General features: G+C 38.6%; 1 protein-coding gene across 3 annotated transcripts in view; it reads right to left on the bottom strand.

The window, feature by feature from the left end:
* LOC126237426 (V-type proton ATPase subunit H) overlaps window positions 1-20,876 on the bottom strand; it is a 169,991-nt gene that overhangs the window by 32,851 nt on the left and 116,264 nt on the right. For 2 of the 3 annotated variants that reach the window (XM_049947535.1, XM_049947536.1), the window contains exons 4-8: window positions 4,212-4,401; window positions 3,903-4,121; window positions 2,367-2,471; window positions 1,041-1,246; window positions 873-957 (exon numbers count right to left, since the gene is read on the bottom strand). In XM_049947535.1, coding sequence (XP_049803492.1) covers window positions 873-957; window positions 1,041-1,246; window positions 2,367-2,471; window positions 3,903-4,121; window positions 4,212-4,401 — 805 coding nt within the window. The remainder of the gene's footprint in view (window positions 1-872; window positions 958-1,040; window positions 1,247-2,366; window positions 2,472-3,902; window positions 4,122-4,211; window positions 4,402-20,876) is intronic. The other variant, XM_049947537.1, reaches the window with a different exon arrangement.

Below are 20,876 nucleotides of genomic sequence, written 5' to 3'. Positions count from 1 at the left end.
AGAATCTCCACCTTACTGGTATAAAAATGCCAATAAGGACTAAAAATAATTTGAAGACAGCTAATGTCAACATACCACAACCCAAGAAACATCCACTACAGTAATATCTACATTAAGATACGCCATCCTTCACACTTGAACGCATTATTTCTTGAGGTTATAATTTCCACCTAAAATTTTCAATGAAGATTTTGCCTACTTGTGGCTTACAATAAACAAGCAGTTTCAGTCCACAGATTCCAAACTGTATCCCAAATGTGATGCCACAAAGTCCTTTCTCATAGTCCATGTTTCATGTTGTGCTGGCCCATATGAGCATAGAAAATAAACTGATATGAATTTCACTGACCGTTGTCTGAAATCTGTAAATTCATGTAATGAGATCAGCTGCACTTTGACCACACACATAGTGGCCTACTGATTTGAAAAGAGCAGCTGTCTTAAGCCAATGTTGGTTGTTGGTGGAATCCACCGACACCAGTGCCACTGTGAACGCAACCTAAGCCACCGAGCCAGATGAGCGCATCGTACGAGAAACAAATAGTTTCCAGAAAAGAGAAGGAGGAGGAGAGAGGTGCAAACACACTAAAGTTTTAAGTCAGGCCTTCAATATGTATCTCAAGGGCTCACTTACTTAAGAGCACTGCCTAAACAGGCAAGAATCAGCTTCAGATTTTGGGCTGAAACACAGCTGTGTTTTGTCATTAAATAATTTGCTTTCTTTGGTCTTGGATTTTGATGACCCACGTCATATGCCATAGCTTGCCTTCACAGTTGGTCACAAGTTTGTAATCTTGTAAATGTTTATGAGTTCATAATCTGTAAACGTTATGAGTATGGTAATACATAGCCACGATACATAACATCCTTACCCTGAATACAGCCAGTATAATTCTTGTGACTTTTTCCTTTACTGAGTCACTCAGTATATCAGCCAAAATAGGAATTACATTGAATCTGTAAAAACAATTAGAAAGACATAATTAAAAATGTTTCTGAAAATTTTCCATGTAATGAGAAAAGTCAAGAGAGTAACTTACTTATTCATTTTTTCAGCAAGTAGTGGATTGAAAGTAAGTACCCATAGACAAAAGATGAGTTGGTACTGGACTTGAAAGTTTACTCTTCCTTGGAGCACATCAATAAGAGTAGAAATGCCATCCACAGACACAAATGCAAATCTGTACTCATCAATACGTAACATCATTTGCAGACAGCGAGCAACTGACTGCATATACTCATTGTTCTACAAAAAAAGTTTTTATATAAAAATATTTCATTTTCTGAATTATCATAAACTTTAACACCTTATAAAGCCAAGTATAATGAATGAAGTTACTATTTTGGTGCAATAAGGAGAAAAAACGGGAAACTAATGATGTTGAAGGTTTGGGACTCAAGATTTACAATAAAATATGCTAAGGTGATACAGTAATGGATAACATTAGCCATTTAAAACTCAAATTCAAGAAAGAACAGAACACACAGGCAGGAGAGAAAAACAAAGAACAATATCAGTGTAAAAAATGAAAATAAATAAATAAAAATCAGGAAACAAGAATTTTTAACTGCTTTGACAGAAACCCCAAAACATCAATGATGTGGATTAAAAAAAAGTGAAAGCAGACCTGAGGGAAATGGAAATAATGGAGGAAGGAATAGGAGAAAGATTCAGAGCAAAAGTCAAAGGTTTCAAGGGTTTCCAGGAGAAAACAAAAGAAAAGACAGGTGCAATATGGACAGAAGAAAGAAGAGAAAAACATAGAAAGATTGAAAAATAACTGGAAAGACAGAGAGGAGAAAAGAAAGAATACATATGTTATTTCATGTGTAGGCCAAACCAATAAAAGAAAAATCATGTCGCTCACTATATGCATTTTGTAGATTCTTTCTTGTGTGTGGTTCTCTCTTGAATCTGGTCTCTGTATGGCTAATTTTATCATTTTTTGATAAAAATATATTGTTTAACTTTAAATGATGACAGTGGCCATTACATATTACTGTAAATACTACTATGTCAATGGTATCAAAATCTTAGACCTTATGTAAATTTTCATCTTGTATAGAAAATCAAAACCTATTAGCTGCATCGTTTAATAATTAAAGTTTACCCAATTTACTTGCTGAACATAATAATACATGGTACATCCATACCAATGATTCTGATATGTTTCACTATCTGTTAATAAGATCATGCAAATAATATGGTTTTTATATGTATTACTTTATATGATTTCTGCATTTTTGTATGAAATAAAAATGTGAGTTGTTTCAAGTTTACATACAGAAGACCTGATCAGTGCAACAGGCAGAAGTTGTTACTGATTGTGTGTCTGAAGCCTGCAGCTGAAATGAACAAAACAAACCCGAATTTCCTCATGATGCTCAGCTGTCGAAACAGGAGCAGTGCCAGATGAAGATTCCTCTGCTGCAGGTGTCGCATGCAAAGTCGCATCCTTTAGCGCTTCACTCTACAAAAATATAACTGCAGTCAAGCTCAAATTCTTCATGCCAGTTATTAGTGTACGGATTTTCTGAAGCAGACAGTTGACTAAGAGCCCAGCTAATGCCAGCTGTTAGTTGAGAGAGAACGAAGAACGATGAAAGACCAGATAAGTTTGCACAAGCCATCATACCAAAATAATTTTAAACTGCTGAAGCAGAATTAGACTTGACAGGAAATACCACCATCATGTTTTAGTTGATGTCCACATACAGAGAGTGTAGAACAAGAAAGAATTGCAGAAATACTATATCAAACATAGTATTTCTTTAATCCATAGCCACAGACTCTATAACTGTAGAAACAAACCGACTAAAAAGCACTATTTTCAGGTGCAAAGCGATGAGGAAAGAAAACAGTAACAACATTTGTTTCATATTAAATGTAATTTGTTAGTATCCATCTGAACAATGCACAAAAAGCAGCACTATACAAAAGGAGTAAATATCACACACTTTTCCACTGAACTACAGGCTGACATAAGAAAGTATTTCATTAAAGTTGTCAAAACAATTTAATTTTGAGATTAATAATTCTGAACAAAAAATAAATTTTCAATGTCAGAATCAGAATCAAAACAAGACAAAAAAACTAATTTGGGTTGTTAATATGTAGCCACAAGTAACATAAATGAACACAAAAACATATTACAGTTTTATTATTTCATTGCATTACAAAGTCACTTAAATTTGAGCATTGAAACAGTGCATTCACATTTTAAATACTGAATTAGATTCTTAATTTGAAGTCATGAAAAGGAGGATGAAGTTCACACAACTTTTAAGAGTAATAACACAATTTACTGTTCTCATCCAAAATATCTTAAAATCTTCATATGGTTTAATACTTCGGCTATCACCTGTATAGTGATTTTGATGTCCCAAGCGATATTCTCTCTCAAATCTACGTATTTCAATGCAATTTTATGAACAATATTTAACTTCAGCTTATTATTTTTATCAGTGTAGGAGAAATTTCAAGCAGGACTAGTAAATTCTTGCCAGATCTACTTGTTGGTTTGCACCTTAATGATATTGGGAGATGTATGTTTTCATTGTATATAAAAAAAATATCTATTCAATTTTTCTGCAGTTTTTAGACAACTTAGCTACAGCTGAGTGTAGTGGAATGAACTTTGTTTGACATTGGCAGTTTGCAACATTTGGTTTTTATCTTTAACTGTAGCTTGCATCTGAGCTCCACTTTCCCCTCAAGCTAAACCCCCAACCCCTTTTCCAGTACACCATACTACAATATACCTACAGTGAAATCTGATTACAAAAAACTTAAATGGAATCAAATCAAATTTCTATAACTGTTGTGAAATAAAAAAGTAACATAAGAAACACTAACAGTGAAGAGAGTAGAAGTACAGATCCATAAACTAAAGAATACCTACATTCTGTTTTAGCTGGTCCTTCAACCATGCAAGGTAGAACTGCAAGTCAGACTTGTCCATTAAGTCTTGGCTCCAGCAAGCAATCTTTGCTATAATTCTTGATGTCATATTTACTATGAAACCATCAGGTCTGTTGAGAAGATTCAGGAAAGGCCCCCAAACTGATTCCTTCTTTTTGGCACAATGCTCATGGAATATTTCAACACGTTTTCGATCTTCCTGCATAAACAAAATACATTAATTGCATTTCCTCATTCTTGTTGGTGGCTTATGTGGTAATTGCTGATTACATGAAATTTGTTCACATACCTGCAACATGTCATCAATCATTATTAAAATATACTGAATTGTCTGATCTTTTGACACATGCCCCAGGAGGTTCAAAAATGTCTTGGCAGCCTGATTCCTATTGTCTTTCAGTAGCTTCTCACGAGCCTGAGCATCAGCATTATCAAATGCCACTATAAAACTATAGTCCTCTTGAGAAATCATTTGCGATCTAGAAACAACAAAAAATAGTACCCTTATAAAACAATAATGTGTGGAAAAATAATATTTCCATGGAAACATAACTCACTTAAATGACATTAAATGTGTTAATTGACCATTACAGAGCCTGAATAACCCAAACAAGTATTTAATGTGAGATCACTAATGGATTTGCAGAAAGCAAAGGCGCTGGTGTTTTTTTTGTTTTTAGGATTCGAATATTGTCTTATAATTTTGGTCATACTATGACAAGGCAAACAGACATACACTGAGGCAATGTGCATGTTGGTAGATTTCATTCAGCTTAATATTAAGCTTTTTTTCCTCAACTTGGTTGTGCATCTAACAGAATACAATTCACAATACTGATTTGGGGAAAATCCACACATTTGCATTATACCAGTTGAGAGTGCTCTTTTTAACAGCAAAAATGAAAGGCGGTATCATACATTGCAATAACATGACAATTAATTGGGAAAATTACAGTTCTGTTAGTGGTGGGCATGACATGACATCCTGAGAACCTTTACTAAATGCCTTCTCTGAAAACCACATAGAACAGATAGTTAGGAACCCCACTCATGATGGAAATATATTGGATCTAATGGCAACAAAATGACCTAACCTCTTTAAGGATGTCCATATCAAAACTGATATCAGTGACCATTACAGCATTGTGGCAACAATGCTTACCAAAGTACAAAGGACAACTAAAATAAGCAGAAAGATATATATGTTCAGTAAACTAGATAAAAAATTTAGTAGTGTCATACCTCAATGAGGAACTTTAAACTTTCAGAACAGGGCAGGAGTATGTTGAAAAACTCTGATTCAAGTTTAAAAGAATAGTTGACCATGCACCGGATAGATATGTACACACTAGAATAGTTCATAATGGGAGGGAATGTCCATGGTATACAGTCACTGTAAGGAAGCTTCTAAAGAGAGATTACTGAATAATAGATGTAAAACGAGGTGTAGGGCTATAGACAGAGAAATTCTGAATGAAACACATTTGGCTGTCAAGGAAGCAATGTGTGATACCTTCAATGACTACCATGGCATAATATTGTCAAGTGACATTTCACAGAACCAAAAGAAATTCTGGTCCTATGTAATGACTGTTATGGGCACCAAAGTTAGTGCCCAGTCCCTAATGAATGAGACAGAAATTGAGAGTAGCAAAGTAAAAGCTGAAATGCTTAACTCTGTTTTCAAATGTTCCTTTATGAAGGGAAACCCAGGAGAACTGCCCCAATTTAATCCTCATACCACTGAAAAGATGAATAAAATAAGTATTAGTGTCAGTTGTGTTGAGAAACAGCTGAAATCATCAAAATTGAACCAAGCTCCAGGCCCCGATGGAATCCTTGTCAGATTCTATACTGAATTTGCAGTTGATATAGCCCCTCTTCTAACTATAATCTATTATAGATCCCTCAAACAAAACACTGTGTCCAGTTCTTGGAAAAAGGCACAGGTCACACCCGTCAACAAGAAGGGTAGTAGAACTGATTCATGAAACTACTGTCCAGTATCCTTGACATCAATTTCTTGTAGAATTTTAGAACATATCCTGAGCTGAAACGTAATGAGGGATCTTGAACAGAACGACCTCCTCAATGCTAACCAGCATGGATTTCAAAAACACTGAACATATGAAACCCAACTCACATTTTTCTCACATGACACACGGCAATCTGGCAGATGATGTATTTCTTGATATCAGAAAAACATTTGACTCAGTACCACACCTGTACTTATTGCCAAAAGTACGATCATATGGGGTACCAAGGGAAATTTATGACTGGATTGAGGACCTTTTGGTAGGGAGGAAGCAACATGTTATTTTGGATGGAGAGTCATCGTCAGATGTAGAAATAACTCTTGGCATGCCCCAGGGAAGTGTGTTGGGACCCTTGCTGTTCATGTTGTATATTAATAACCTTGAGGAAACTATTAACAGTAAAATCAGGCTTTCTGCAGATGATGCACTTATCTATAATAATGATGATGATGATGCTGATGATGATGATGACGATGATGATGTTTGGCTTGTAGGGCACTCAACTGCAAGGTCACATCAGCGCCCGCAGTTATCTATAATGAAGTACTATCTGAAAGAAGCTGCTTAAATATTCAGTCAGATCTCGATAAGATTTCGAAGTGGTGCCGAGATTGGCAACTTGCTCTCAATGTTCAGAAATGTCAAATTGTGACCCCCATAAAATGAAAAAATGTATTATCCTATGACTATAATGTCAATAAGTCACTGTTGAAATTGGCCATCTCATATAAATACGTAAGTGTAACACTTTGTAGGTGTATGAAACGGAATGATCACATAGGTTCAGTCGTGGGTAAAGCAGGTAGTAGATTTCAGTTTATTGGTACAATACCAGCGAAGTGTAATCAATCTACAAAGGAGATTGCTTACAAATCACTTGTGCAACCAGTTCTAGAATACTGCTCAAGTGTGTGGGACCCATACCACATAGGCCTAACATGGGATATTAAATGTATACAAAGAAGGGCAGCATGAATTGTCACAGGTTTATTTAATCCTTGCGAGAGTGTCACAAAGATACTGAAGGAACTGAACTGGAAGACTCTTTAAGATAGCCGTAAACTATCCTGAGAAAGTCTGTTAACAAAGTTTCAAGAACTGGCTTTAAATGAGGACTCTAGGAATATACTGTGACCGCATATGTGAATGGAACAGGAAGAAACCCTAATAACAGGTACAATGGGCCATAGCCTCTGCCATGCACCTCATGGTGGTCTGCAGAGTATAGATGGAGATACATAATATTTTTATGTTCATCACTTAAAAGAGATCATGGGAGAAAGCTATACACATCCACAATCTATAAAAAGTATGCCCTGTATGAGAGCAAGATATCATAAGAGCACTTGTATGCTGAAGGTTTTTAATGCCAAAGCCCAATTCAGATGTTGTTATGAGTTCTCTCAATGACAAGTACACAAATGAAGTATTCCTGTTGCAAGCCCAATCCATGAGGTCATTAAAGACTAACACAAGCTCAGACAGGCCAAGGATGGACACAGCAACAGGCCACATATTTTTCAAAGGAACTATCTTGGTATTTTGATTCGTTTATCATGTTCTAATACCAAGCATGCTTCATTTCCTGCTTATTTTGCTTGCTCCAAATTTCTGTGATTGCAAAAGCATTATTATGAGATCAGGAGATCCATGAGTAGATTTACTGTTGATAAATATCACATGTCCCACATATGCAATGTATTAAAAGTTCTAGAAGACAATGTGTGTCATCATCCACCTTCCATCACTGATTCAAATGAAAATACATGCTGATTATGCCTCCATGATCTCCATATTGCATACCATGAGCCAGAGGATGTTGATACATTTAAGGCATATTATCTGTCTACATTTTTTAAAAGCGTGTCGAAGACTACAATCATGAGCTTCCAATAAAGCAATTGTGGCCAAAGTTAAACATTAACGTGGAAGTTGCACAACTAAAAATACTTGGAATGATGTGCGAAAGACATATTGAGAAAACTTGCTGATTCTGCATCAGAGTAAAAAAACTGGAAACAGACATTGCCAGTTCAGCTGAAGAGACAGTGAGTATGACAACAGTGAGTATTATGATGATGATGATGATGATGATGATGATAGTGTAGGTTCTACACTCTCATTTTGCAGTTCTGAACAATCAAGATTTGATGGCTATCGTGGAGAGCAATAAGAAGGAAGAAACTGAGGTCAAGGAAGTTCAACCCATATGAAAGATGACAACTAAGGCGATGGCAAATGTCTTCAAAATGGTAGTACTGCATGGCAGTTTTTGAAGACAGTGATCCAGAAGAGGAGAGAAATTAAGTGTAAATTGAGGTTGAACATGTTCTTAAAACACCACAAGAACTTGCATGAGCTGAAATTGAAGAAAAATCAATGGTCAATAATCTATTATTTTGTTTCCATGGTTCTTGGGTGTACTGCCAAATCCTATTGTTGAAAGTCAACAATATTTCACCAGAAAAGCATTATGCCATCATCAAGTGGTGCTCAATCATCATCATCTGATGATGCCAGGAGAGCTGTCTGCCAAAATATTGTGGTGTTTCGATAATCGAATTTGGCAGTACAACTGAGCATCATGGAAGCAGCATATAATCTTGGAAAGTTTGAGATCATATATCTAATAATTTGTTTGAGAATGATTTTATACTTTAAGAGTGAACCACATCAACTGCAACTGCTGAGTCTACTCTGAAAATAATCACAGAAAATGTGTTGAACACAGCATCACAAAAATCTTCTGAAGACTAGAAGCTATTTAAATTTCAAAATTTGAAATACAAGAACTTCATAAGGTTATTATATTGTACATGCCGAGTGTTTGTTTCATCAATTACATTTGATGTTTTTACTTTCTTCTGTATTTAATTTAGTTGCAGGAAAAAAATACTGGTTGTTTTTAGTTGACATACTGTGTGACATAATTTTAGAAGAGTACCAAATCCAGGATTTAATATATAAAATTTCTTCCATTTTACACAATTCCACTGAACATGGTATTTTCATGGAATGAACTGAGGTTTACCTGTATATGTTCTGAGTGTCTTAGCAGATATTACAAAGACCATTCTTTGATATTTCAGTCTCCATCCCTGTTGCTAACACTCTAGTGCTTATGAAAATTACATTTACCAATTTCTATTATTCTCCTCTCTAGAGAAATAACACACTCAATGCCACATGGAATAATAATAATGTTGCGGAGTAACTCATCTTTAAGAAAGTCTTCATTGCTCAAACACACTATAAGAGTAATATGTGGTGCTTACCCATGATCACCTTGTAGACATCTGCTTAAGGAGGCATTCTGACTATTGTTTCAAAGTGTATTTACTCCCTCATGAATTATGTTGTAAATAATCCACTGCTATTCAAAAGAAATAGTGATATACATAAATATAACACTACATGACAATAATTAACAAAAACACCCTGGGTATCTTCAAGATAATGTGTGTTTGACCTCCAGCTTCATTTGATCAAGCTATAATGTGATGTGCAACAGCTCAATATGTGACAAAAAGATGAATGACTAATAAATAAAATTATTTGCAAGATATATATAATAATGTATTCTGCTGCCTTGTATATGTCAACTGGATCTTACAATACTATGGGCAGAGAGACTAACAGGTTTAACTGTATCAGGCGGGAGTACTGCTTTTCCTTGTTTTAACATTCTACTCATTTCTGATGATCTCCTAATTTAGCATTAAACCATGCATGTCAGTATGTAAAGCAGAATTCCAGACAAAGGTATGTTACATGATTTATTATAAGCAAATGGACTGCAATACATCACAATTTGAGGTATAAACCTCTTCTCATTCTATGTCACTCAGAAAGCTTTATAAATTTCCAACAGTTTTCCATTTTAGTACATAAAGACTCCTAGCTGAATGTTAAGTACAAGATCTTCCCAAAATTCTGTGCATCTGTTACATGACTATAGCACTGTTTATTACAACATTCATATTTTACTTCATGCTGATAGCTAATTCCATATTCTTCAGACACTTGTCAAAAGATGAGAAAAAGTTGTATGTGATCTTGTTAAAACTGCATAAAACCATTTTAATTCCTGCACTCTGACAACCATTCCCTACAAATTTACAAACATCTCATAATTTAAAGAATGCACTCAGTTACATGTTATTGTTCCTTATAACTGTCTGATTCATTTTACAGAAATTCTGCTGTTTTTATAAGTGTTGAGCAATAATGCTGATACTCATGTGTAATTTCTCAAGGTGTCTGTTTAAAATGGCGGCAACCCAGGTGTGATGCATTTTGCTGGTTAATAGGAGGGAAAATATGTCATTAGATAGCTGTCACCAAAGACATTCACCACGTAAGAAGTGTAAATATAGCCACATCTGAAATCAAACATTATTTCTCAAACCTATTAAGGCTGTGAAATAAAGGATTTGTGACCAGATGCTGTCTCCTTCACTAATACTTGACTGAATAAGGGCTACATAATTTACCAAGCTCACTCACAGAAAATACAATTCTTGATAAGCATCCATGTTGTTACATTAACCCTAATAAAACTATTAATTTTTTAAAAACCAAACAATATTCTCCACTTGAAATACTGATAAACAATCCATGTAATACATACCTGACTAGTATTTAGACTTAGACAGTTTCACCCCATATACATAGAAAAGTTCCAAGAAAAGCATTGGACTCAATATCACAGCAATGCTTATAACAAAAGTAAAAAAGTATGATAAATGAAAAGCACTATATTGCTTATCTTCTACGGGATTAATTTATTGCATCAACCCGTTTCTGGCTTACAATGCCATCTCTGGACTTTATCTGACTATTGACGCCAAAGTAGTAAACAACATTGGAAAAAAAATGTTACACATCTAGATTGAGCCACAAACACAAAATAAATGACATCTTTGACAGTGTAGTGTAATTTATTTTAAAAGGTAAAAAGTTAAACAGTAGATAAATATAAAGGGAGCAAAAGAAAATAAATTACTACTATACTCAAAAACAGTGCCCGTGTAACAGTTTCCATTAAATAAACAAATCAAATGAAATAAAATTAGTACTTCGTGAGACAGAGTCAAGAGGTATTAAACATGCGAAATGATGCAGAAACTAATTAAAAGAAAGAAGTAACAATTGTAACTACAGAATATATGGAGTACATAGGCAGTCTCAATATATTAAATCAATAAAGACAGGAAAATGGAGGAATATGAAGGGACAAACTGTGTGGGAGTAGTCTCAATATTAAATCAATAAAGACAGGAAAATGGAGGAATATGAAGGGACAAACTGTGTGGGAAGTTGGGGTTGGGTTGTTGTGGAGGAGGAGACCAGACAGCGAAGTCATTGGTCTCATCAGTTTAGGGAAGGATGGGGGAAGGAAGTCGGCCACGCCCTTTCAAAGGAACCATCCTGGCATTTGCCTGGAGCGATTTAGAGAAATCGTTATCAGGAGAAAGAAAACTGGCATTCTACGGATCGGAGCATGGAATGTCAGATCCCTTAATCGGGCAGGTAGGTTAGAAAATTTAAAAAGGGAAATGGATAGGTTAAAGTTAGACATAGTGGGAATTAGTGAAGTTCGGTGGCAGGAGGAACAAGACTTTTGGTCAGGTGATTACAGGGTTATAAATACAAAATCAAATAGGGGTAATGCAGGAGTAGGTTTAATAATGAGTAAAAAAATAGGAGTGCGGGTTAGCTACTACAAACAGCATAGTGAACGCATTATTGTGGCCAAGATAGACACAAAGCCCATGCCTACTACAGTAGTACAAGTTTATATGCCAACTAGCTCTGCAGATGATGAAGAAATTGATGAAATGTATGACGAGATAAAAGAAATTATTCAGGTAGTGAAGGGAGACGAAAATTTAATAGTCATGGGTGACTGGAATTCGTCAGTAGGAAAAGGGAGAGAAGGAAACATAGTAGGTGAATATGGATTGGGGAAAAGAAATGAAAGAGGAAGCCGCCTGGTAGAATTTTGCACAGAGCATAACTTAATCATAGCTAACACTTGGTTCAAGACTCATAAAAGAAGGTTGTATACCTGGAAGAATCCTGGAGATACTAAAAGGTATCAGATAGATTATATAATGGTAAGACAGAGATTTAGGAACCAGGTTTTAAATTGTAAGACATTTCCAGGGGCAGATGTGGATTCTGACCACAATCTATTGGTTATGAACTGCAGATTGAAACTGAAGAAACTGCAAAAAGGTGGGAATTTAAGGAGATGGGACCTGGATAAACTGAAAGAACCAGAGGTTGTAGAGAGTTTGAGGGAGAGCATAAGGGAACAATTGACAGGAATGGGGGAAAGAAATACAGTAGAAGAAGAATGGGTAGCTCTGAGGGATGAAGTAGTGAAGGCAGCAGAGGATCAAGTAGGTAAAAATACGAGGGCTAATAGAAATCCTTGGGTAACAGAAGAAATATTGAATTTAATTGATGAAAGGAGAAAATATAAAAATGCAGTAAATGAAGCAGGCAAAAAGGAATACAAACGTCTCAAAAATGATATCGACAGGAAGTGCAAAATGGCTAAGCAGGGATGGCTAGAGGACAAATGTAAGGATGTAGAGGCTTGTCTCACTAGGGGTAAGATAGATACTGCCTACAGGAAAATTAAAGAGACCTTTGGAGAGAAGAGAACCACTTGTATGAATATCAAGAGCTCAGATGGCAACCCAGTTCTAAGCAAAAAAGGGAAGGCAGAAAGGTGGAAGGAGTATATAGAGGGTTTATACAAGGGCGATGTACTTGAGGACAATATTATGGAAATGGAAGAGGATGTGGATGAAGATGAAATGGGAGATAAGATACTGCGTGAGGAGTTTGACAGAGCACTGAAAGACCTAAGTCGAAACAAGGCCCCGGGAGTAGACAACATTCCATTAGAACTATTGATGGCCTTGGGAGAGCCAGTCATGACAAAACTCTACCATCTAGTGAGCAAGATGTATGAGACAGGCGAAATACCCCACAGACTTCAAGAAGAATATAATAATTCCAATCCCAAAGAAAGCAGGTGTTGACAGATGTGAAAATTACCGAACTATCAGTTTAATAAGTCACAGCTGCAAAATACTAACACGAATTCTTTACAGACGAATGGAAAAACTGGTAGAAGCGGACCTCGGGGAAGATCTGTTTGGATTCCGTAGAAATGTTGGAACACGTGAGGCAATACTAACCTTACTACTTATCTTAGAAGAAAGATTAAGAAAAGGCAAACCTACGTTTCTAGCATTTGTAGACTTAGAGAAAGCTTTTGACAACGTTAACTGGAATACTCTCTTTCAAATTCTGAAGGTGGCAGGGGTAAAATACAAGGAGCGAAAGGCTATTTACAATTTGTACAGAAACCAGATGGCAGTTATTGGAGTCGAGGGGCATGAAAGGGAAGCAGTGGTTGGGAAAGGAGTGAGACAGGGTTGTAGCCTCTCCCCGATGTTATTCAATCTGTATATTGAGCAAGCAGTAAAGGAAACAAAAGAAAAATTCGGAGTAGGTATTAAAATTCATGGAGAAGAAGTAAAAACATTGAGGTTTGCCGATGACATTGTCATTCTGTCAGAGACAGCAAAGGACTTGGAAGAGCAGTTGAACGGAATGGACAGTGTCTTGAAGGATGATATAAGATGAACATCAACAAAAGCAAAACGAGGATAATGGAATGTAGTCAAATTAAATCGGGTGATGCTGAGGGGATTAGATTAGGAAATGAGACACTTAAAGTAGTAAAGGAGTTTTGCTATTTAGGGAGTAAAATAACCGATGATGGTCGAAGTAGAGAGGATATAAAATGTAGACTGGCAATGGCAAGGAAATCGCTTCTGAAGAAGAGAAATTTGTTGACATCTAGTATAGATTTAAGTGTCAGGAAGTCGTTTCTGAAAGTATTTGTATGGAGTGTAGCCATGTATGGAAGTGAAACATGGACGATAACCAGTTTGGACGAGAAGAGAATAGAAGCTTTCGAAATGTGGTGCTACAGAAGAATGCTGAAGATAAGGTGGGTAGATCACGTAACTAATGAGGAGGTATTGAATAGGATTGGGGAGAAAAGAAGTTTGTGGCACAACTTGACTAAAAGAAGGGATCGGTTGGTGGGACATGTTTTGAGGCATCAAGGGATCACAAATTTAGCATTGGAGGGCAGCGTGGAGGGTAAAAATCGTAGAGGGAGACCAAGAGATCAATACACTAAGCAGATTCAGAAGGATGTAGGTTGCAGTAGGTACTGGGAGATGAAGAAACTTGCACAGGATAGAGTAGCATGGAGAGCTGCATCAAACCAGTCTCAGGACTGAAGACCACCACAACAACAACAACAACAACAACAACAACGGAAAACCTAAATCATGATGGCAGGACGCGGGATTGAACCGTCGGCCTCCTGAATGCAAGTCCACTGTGCTAACCACTGCACCATCCCACTCGGCGTGTGCACGGGAAGTAATGGTAAGAAGAGGGTACGTATTAAGTTGTGTTTGATCATTTCAGATTAGAACAGCACTGTGGGCTAGATGTTTGCTGATTTCCAGAGCTTCCAGCAGATTGAGTTTTTGGCCTTGTTTGCTAAGTGAAGAACATGGATCTTTGGCTGGTAGTTGTGGCCTTCGCTCAGTACATGCTTAGCAAATGTGCAGTCAGAATTCTGTAATTTCCAGCTGCATTCATGTTCTGACAGCCTAGTAAATATGTATCTGCCTGATTGACCAATATAAAAGCTATCACCATCAGAACAAGTAATTCATACACCCCACTGCTGGCTAGTAATTGGATCTTATTTTGAAAGCCCAAAACCAGTTAACGCAATAAATTAATACAGCAGTGTGGTACCACATATTGATGATGCCACCCCAAGGGTGTCATAAAGTTGGCAACAAAATTGCAAACTGCTGTCAGGCACCGGGGCTGCGTGCCAATTGAGACACACCTGCAGTGGCTCCATAGCACAAGCACCCTCTGCCGCCATGATATAGGACTGCCGGCAGCAGCCACACAGCCCACACGCACTTGGAGCCTCTTCGCTACATGACACTATGCAGACGCCGCCTAGTCACGGCTCTGACAACATTGATTGTGCTTTAGTACAGAAAGCCTCATCTTTGTTGCTATTGTAATAATTGGCCTTATTTTTTGGTGCTTTATTGATAATGAGTCTTCATAAGACTGGAGGAATACAAGTTAAGTAAACTTTCTGGTTACTGTGTTAACTTGTCCACTAATCATTTCTGCTCCTGTCCAGCTTTCCTATGACAATTGCCACAATGCTATGTAGCCCACCTCTCCTTATCGTTATGTATGAAATCACACACAACATACTTGGTGATGAGTACTAGTACTTACATGCGGCTGTCATCAAGTCTAATTTACTTCATCCTGTTCTGTCATCTTTTTTTTTTTTTCAGTTGTTTGTCTTATGTCTCCAGTGTTTGCCTTGTTAGTGTTCTGTATGTTCTAGATTCCATGATTGCTGCTTTTGCACCATTTTTTCTTTATCTGTGCTTACTTGTCTTGTTGTTTTGTGCACTGCCTAGTTAATATGGCTGCTACTAAGCCACTACTGCCTGCTGCACTGCCTGCAGTTGACCTAAATCAGTTTACTCAGTTTCAGAATCAACAGATAGCACAACTGCTTGATTCGATTACTCGCTTCATGATGGTGCAGATGACTTCACACAAGGCGCTGGGCACAATGGCAGCACCACTGCCTGCATGTGTGCCACCTTTTCACGAGTTTGACAAGATGAGGGAAGACTGGACAGAGTACCTCCCACTATTCAATGCACGCACCACACAGCATCATGACAAACATTTTTATTTCTTGGCCACAGCGGGATTGACTATTTACTGCTTGTGAGTGAAACTTTTCCCCACTTTGCGCCCAGAACTAGTACAATACGAGGACCTACAGCAGGCGCATATGAAGTATTATGAGAACAGGGTACAAGTGCAGCTGCCCTTTACAAATTCTTTATGCTTTGCAAGCAACAAGAACAGATATATTGTTAGTGGGCGACTGAAATGCAAGGCCTTACTACAGTTGGTATCACAAATGACGGCAGTCGACTTTAGGCTTGTTCTGCACATCTAAGTCATGCATTCTCCAAGAGCCAATGTGCATTCAGTAGTTTTCTCAACTCTCTGCTGTGAACAACGCAGCCAATGTGAGCATTAAAAGTGATTGTAGTAAGTTATTTATTGAATTTATATTCCATTTGTTGTGATCTGTCATGGCTGATGGTGGTAGTAAGTAACAAATTCTGAACAAGGATGTGTGAGAGACAATTTGCAGTACACATGCTTTCTTCAAGCACAGAGCACATGTATGTGCTTACTGCAACCGTCGCTTGTAACCAGTAACAATGCAGGTCCCCATCAGTGTCTTGAAATGAGCAAACCATCATCGTTCAAGAAACAAACTACTGACAGTAGATTCAAATGCAACTGTGGCATATACTACAGTGATGCAATGATTCGTAATGCCATCACACACAACACAGCTGGCTCTTGAATTCAGGAACAGATTCTTAAATACCCAGCTTCTTTCTTGCAAAGGATTCTGTAGATTCTCAACTATCAAGATTTCTGTGAAAGCGCAGGCTGCTCATTCTGTACACAGCTCCAACAAACAGGCCTCACATCTATCTTGCAAACAGCGACCCATCCAGCACCAGCCACAGTGACACGTAAACACGTCATGTCTGATACAAGGTGGAAAGTACTACCCTTGCTGTACTACGGCACATGATCGCTGATCTCACCCCTCGCATGAAGCAACTTGCCACCCCCCCCCCCTTTTTTTGTGGTAAACAGGGGCATGTACACAGTCTACATGATTACAGAAGTGTAAGACACTTCTGCTACTCCTTCACATAAATATGTCACAAATAGTGTGTAGTTTTTCCAAGCCCCACAGTGCCATTAGTGCAAAACACCAGTGCAATACTTGTTTTGGAAAGGCTCCCAACTCTTCTGATGTGCTATGTGAAAAGAACGAACTTTTTGTGTCTCTTACCCTTGCCGGACAATCAATGCATTTACAACTTGACACTGGAGCTTCAGTGACTTTACTCAACCATAGCACTTCTGAACTGCTTGGCAAACCTAAGTTTTGCACATTGCACCATATGCTGATGGCATATAACGGCCAAGACATTCTGGTCTTAGGCACTTGTGGCCTTCATGCAACTTTCCGAAATTTCACAGAGACAGTGACATTCACAGTGCTTTCCTCCAGAGACAGTGCTAATATTTTTGCTCTAGAAACTTTTCATTTGCCTAGGTTAAGCATTCAGGACAATGTACTTTCTGTTTCTTCCTTTGATCCTTGGCACAGTGTTCCTAAATTACATGCAGAATTTCAGGATTTGTTTTCTGAGGGTTTAGGTAAAGCTACTAATTTTGTTGTCCATGTCACAATGAAGGACAATGCACAGCCACATCCTGTTAGAGCTCGTCCCGTCCCTCAAGCTCTTCAAGAACAGGTGTCTCAGGAACTTACTGTTTTCCAAGACAATGGGGTCGCGGTAACCATTACTGCCTGTCAGTGGGTGCCCCTCATGTAATTCTAAGGAAACCATCCCAGCAGACTCTAGTTGAGCACCGATTTTAAGAAAACTGAATCCTCAAACAGTCATTGCATTTCTCTCTTACTGCACCTGGAAGAACTAACGGTTAAATTGGGTGCTGGTCATCACTTTGCCAAAATTTATTTGTGTGATGCCTATTTGCAAATCCCTCTGGATGAGCAGTCACAATGAGTCTTTGTCTGAGTCTCTTCCAGTGTTTGAGATTGCCATTTGGCAATGCTTCTTCACACACAATATACCAGTGATTTCTGGAGCAGTTGACTGCAGAAGTTCTTTTTGCTGTAATTATTTAGATGAGATTGTGTCTCAGGTCGCACTGCTGATGAACACATCAGCAATCTCCAAACTCCATTACAAGTGTTGTCTGCAAATGGTCTCAAATGTAACAAGACAAATGCGTTTTTTCAGACTAAACTTGAGTACTTGGAACATATCAAAAGAAGCCAGAGTGTTCACCCTTTGTAATCGTATTTGCTTGTTATCTGTGACCTACCAGCCCTAAGCAATGTGTGGGAATTGCAGTCTGTGTTGGAAAAGCTCATGTATTACATCCGGCTTATTCCAAGCATCATGCAAATAACTGCTCCGTAGCATCGGTTGTGCAGGAAAAATGTTCCTTTTGTTTGGTTTCAAGAGTGTTAGTCTGCTTTCCAGAGGTTGAAAGATGCTTCACTTAGTAATTGATGCCTTGTTCATTTTGATCCAGTCAAACCTGGAGCCTTGGCTGTGGATGCTTCCTGCTATGGCACTGGTGCTATTTTGTCCTACAAATTTGGTGCTGTTGACAGGCTGACTGAAGTTTCAAAGGTGTTGAACAAAGCTCAATGTGTCTATGGTGTCACTAAGTTTCACCAGTACCTTTTTGGTAAAATATTTTACTTGCTGACTGGTCATAAACCTCCACAATCTTCATTTAGCCCTTCCCAGTAAGTCCCAACTCGCAGTGCAGAAGCAGCAATGGTAGGCTCTTCTTCTGTCAAATTACCACTGCGAGATCCTGTATCTGCCTACTTCTACGCATGCCACACAGATACTCTTTCTCATCTCCCTGCTGGCCCAGATTCAGCATTCTATGCGTCCGCCGCTTGTTGTTACTACACTGATGCACTAGACACAGGCGTTTGGAATAACTTTCTGCTTAATCAACAGAAAATTTCCCAGGCTACAGCAGCCAATACCAATTTGCAGATTCTGTTGCAGTACATCCGCACCGACTGGCCATGCTCAGCTAAACAAATCTGTAGCTCTGTGGTTTGCCAATATTTTGCAAATCGGCGTGCCCTTGCAGTTCACCAAGGTGTCATTTTGCTTTGCATTGATAATGGCCAGTCAAGTGATGTCATTCCCCATGCTCTCCGCCTGATGTGCTTCGTTTGCTACAGCAAGGTTGCTGGAGCGTCATTCACACCAAGCAGTTGAGGTGATGTCATTGCATTTGGCATGGTCTGGATATGCAGACTGAACAGTTGACTTCTCAGTGCCCAACCTATGCTGAACATAAGTCAACCCCACCTTAGCAGTTCTTTGAAAGGCCCAAACCTCAAGCACCTTGGCAACGTTTGCACTAGGAATTCACAGGTCCCTTCTCGAACACACACTGGCTCATTATTGTTGAAGCTTTCAAAAAATTTTCCTTCATGGTTCCCATGCACTCCGTTATGGTTTGTTCCACTGTCCAGGCACTGTTGTGGATCTTTTGCTTTCAGGGATTGCCTGAAGTGATTGCAACTAACAAGAGACCTCAATTTGCTGCCAACGAGTTTGGACAGTTTTGCACTGCCTCTAGCATCAAGCACATCATGAGTGGACTGTTCCACCTGCAATCCAATAGAGAAGCTGAAGATGGTCAAACTTTGTGCATACCACATGCAGGATCAATCTCTTGTTGCTATCCTTGTCTTCCTATTGCCTCCAGATATGCAATGGACCATCACTGGAGGAGTTGTTACATTGACAGCACCACCGCATCTTGCTTCAGTTGCTGCACCCACCCCAGCAAGCAGGACCCACTTTGACCGGACAGGCAAGCCCCCACTGCATCTGGCTCCTGTAACCTGCATGCCATCAGTGCTGGGCCTGGGGCCAATGGAAGTCTACACCCTTTCAAGGTTGTTGCTGTTTCAATAGCCACTGTCGTCTGGGGAAGGGCACCTCTTCCCAGCAGCTGTCCCACATGCCACCTTGGGCCCCTGCCTCATCTTCAGCTTTTTTCTTCTCATTGCACCTGCATCCAGCCGTCCCCCCATTGCCGTACACTCATTTAAGCTACACAACAAGAGTGAGGTGGTTTGGAGGGATGTGGTATCATGTAAGGATACCACCCCACAGGCATCATAAAGTTGACAACAGGGGTGCAAGTTTCCATCAGATACCGATAGGGGTTGTGCAGGATCTGGTGGACAAATAGTGTGTGCCCGCTTAGCCACACCTCCTGCAGCTCTGTACCACAAGCATCATCTGCTGCCACAAACAGGACGGTCGGTGGCAGCCACACAGTCCACTCGCACTTTGAGCTTCTTCGCTATGTGATGCTATGCAGATTCCATCTAGTCACAGCTCTGACACCACTGGACTCATCCTTGTTACTACTGTAATAGCTGGACTTATTTCTTGCAGCATTATTTGTAATGAGTCTTTGTACGCTTGGAGAAATACAAGTTACGTAAATCTGTTTACTGTGTTAATTTGTTCCCTAATCGTTTCCCCTCCTCTTCTGCTTTCCTATGACAACAGTTGCCACACCACTCTATAGCCTACACAGTAGCAAGAGTGTGCTTGTCATTTGTTGTTTATTATAATGTTGTTCTAGCAAGAACTGATGGAAGAATCAGTTAATACAAAAATGTGGGTTTTCAAAATAAATAAATAATAATAATTATTTGTGACTAGGTTGCAGCTTTCTTGGCATGGAGGACACAGCATGTTATCTTGGATGGAGAGACACACACAGATGTAGAGGAAACTTCTGGATTGCATCAGGAAGCATGTTAGTGCCCCTTCTGTTACACTTTACACTAATCGCCTGACACACACTATTAATATGAATAGTAACTGTAGACTTTTTGCAGACTATTCTGTTATCTAAAATGAAGCACTGTCTCAAAAAACGGCTGCATAGATGACAAGGCAGCTCTTCATAAGGTTTCAGTATTGTGGAAAGATTACCAACTTGCTTTACCTGTGCAGGAATGTAAAATTATGCGCCACATAAACTGATAAATATCATAGCCTACAATTACAATATCAATGAGCTACGTCTAAAATCATTCAACTCACACAAATATCAGGGTGTAG

Source organism: Schistocerca nitens, chromosome 2, assembly GCF_023898315.1.
Source record: "Schistocerca nitens isolate TAMUIC-IGC-003100 chromosome 2, iqSchNite1.1, whole genome shotgun sequence".
In the NCBI taxonomy this organism is placed as follows: domain Eukaryota; kingdom Metazoa; phylum Arthropoda; class Insecta; order Orthoptera; family Acrididae; genus Schistocerca; species Schistocerca nitens.
Note: the sequence above shows the minus strand (reverse complement) of the source record. Positions and strands in the feature narration are given on the sequence as shown.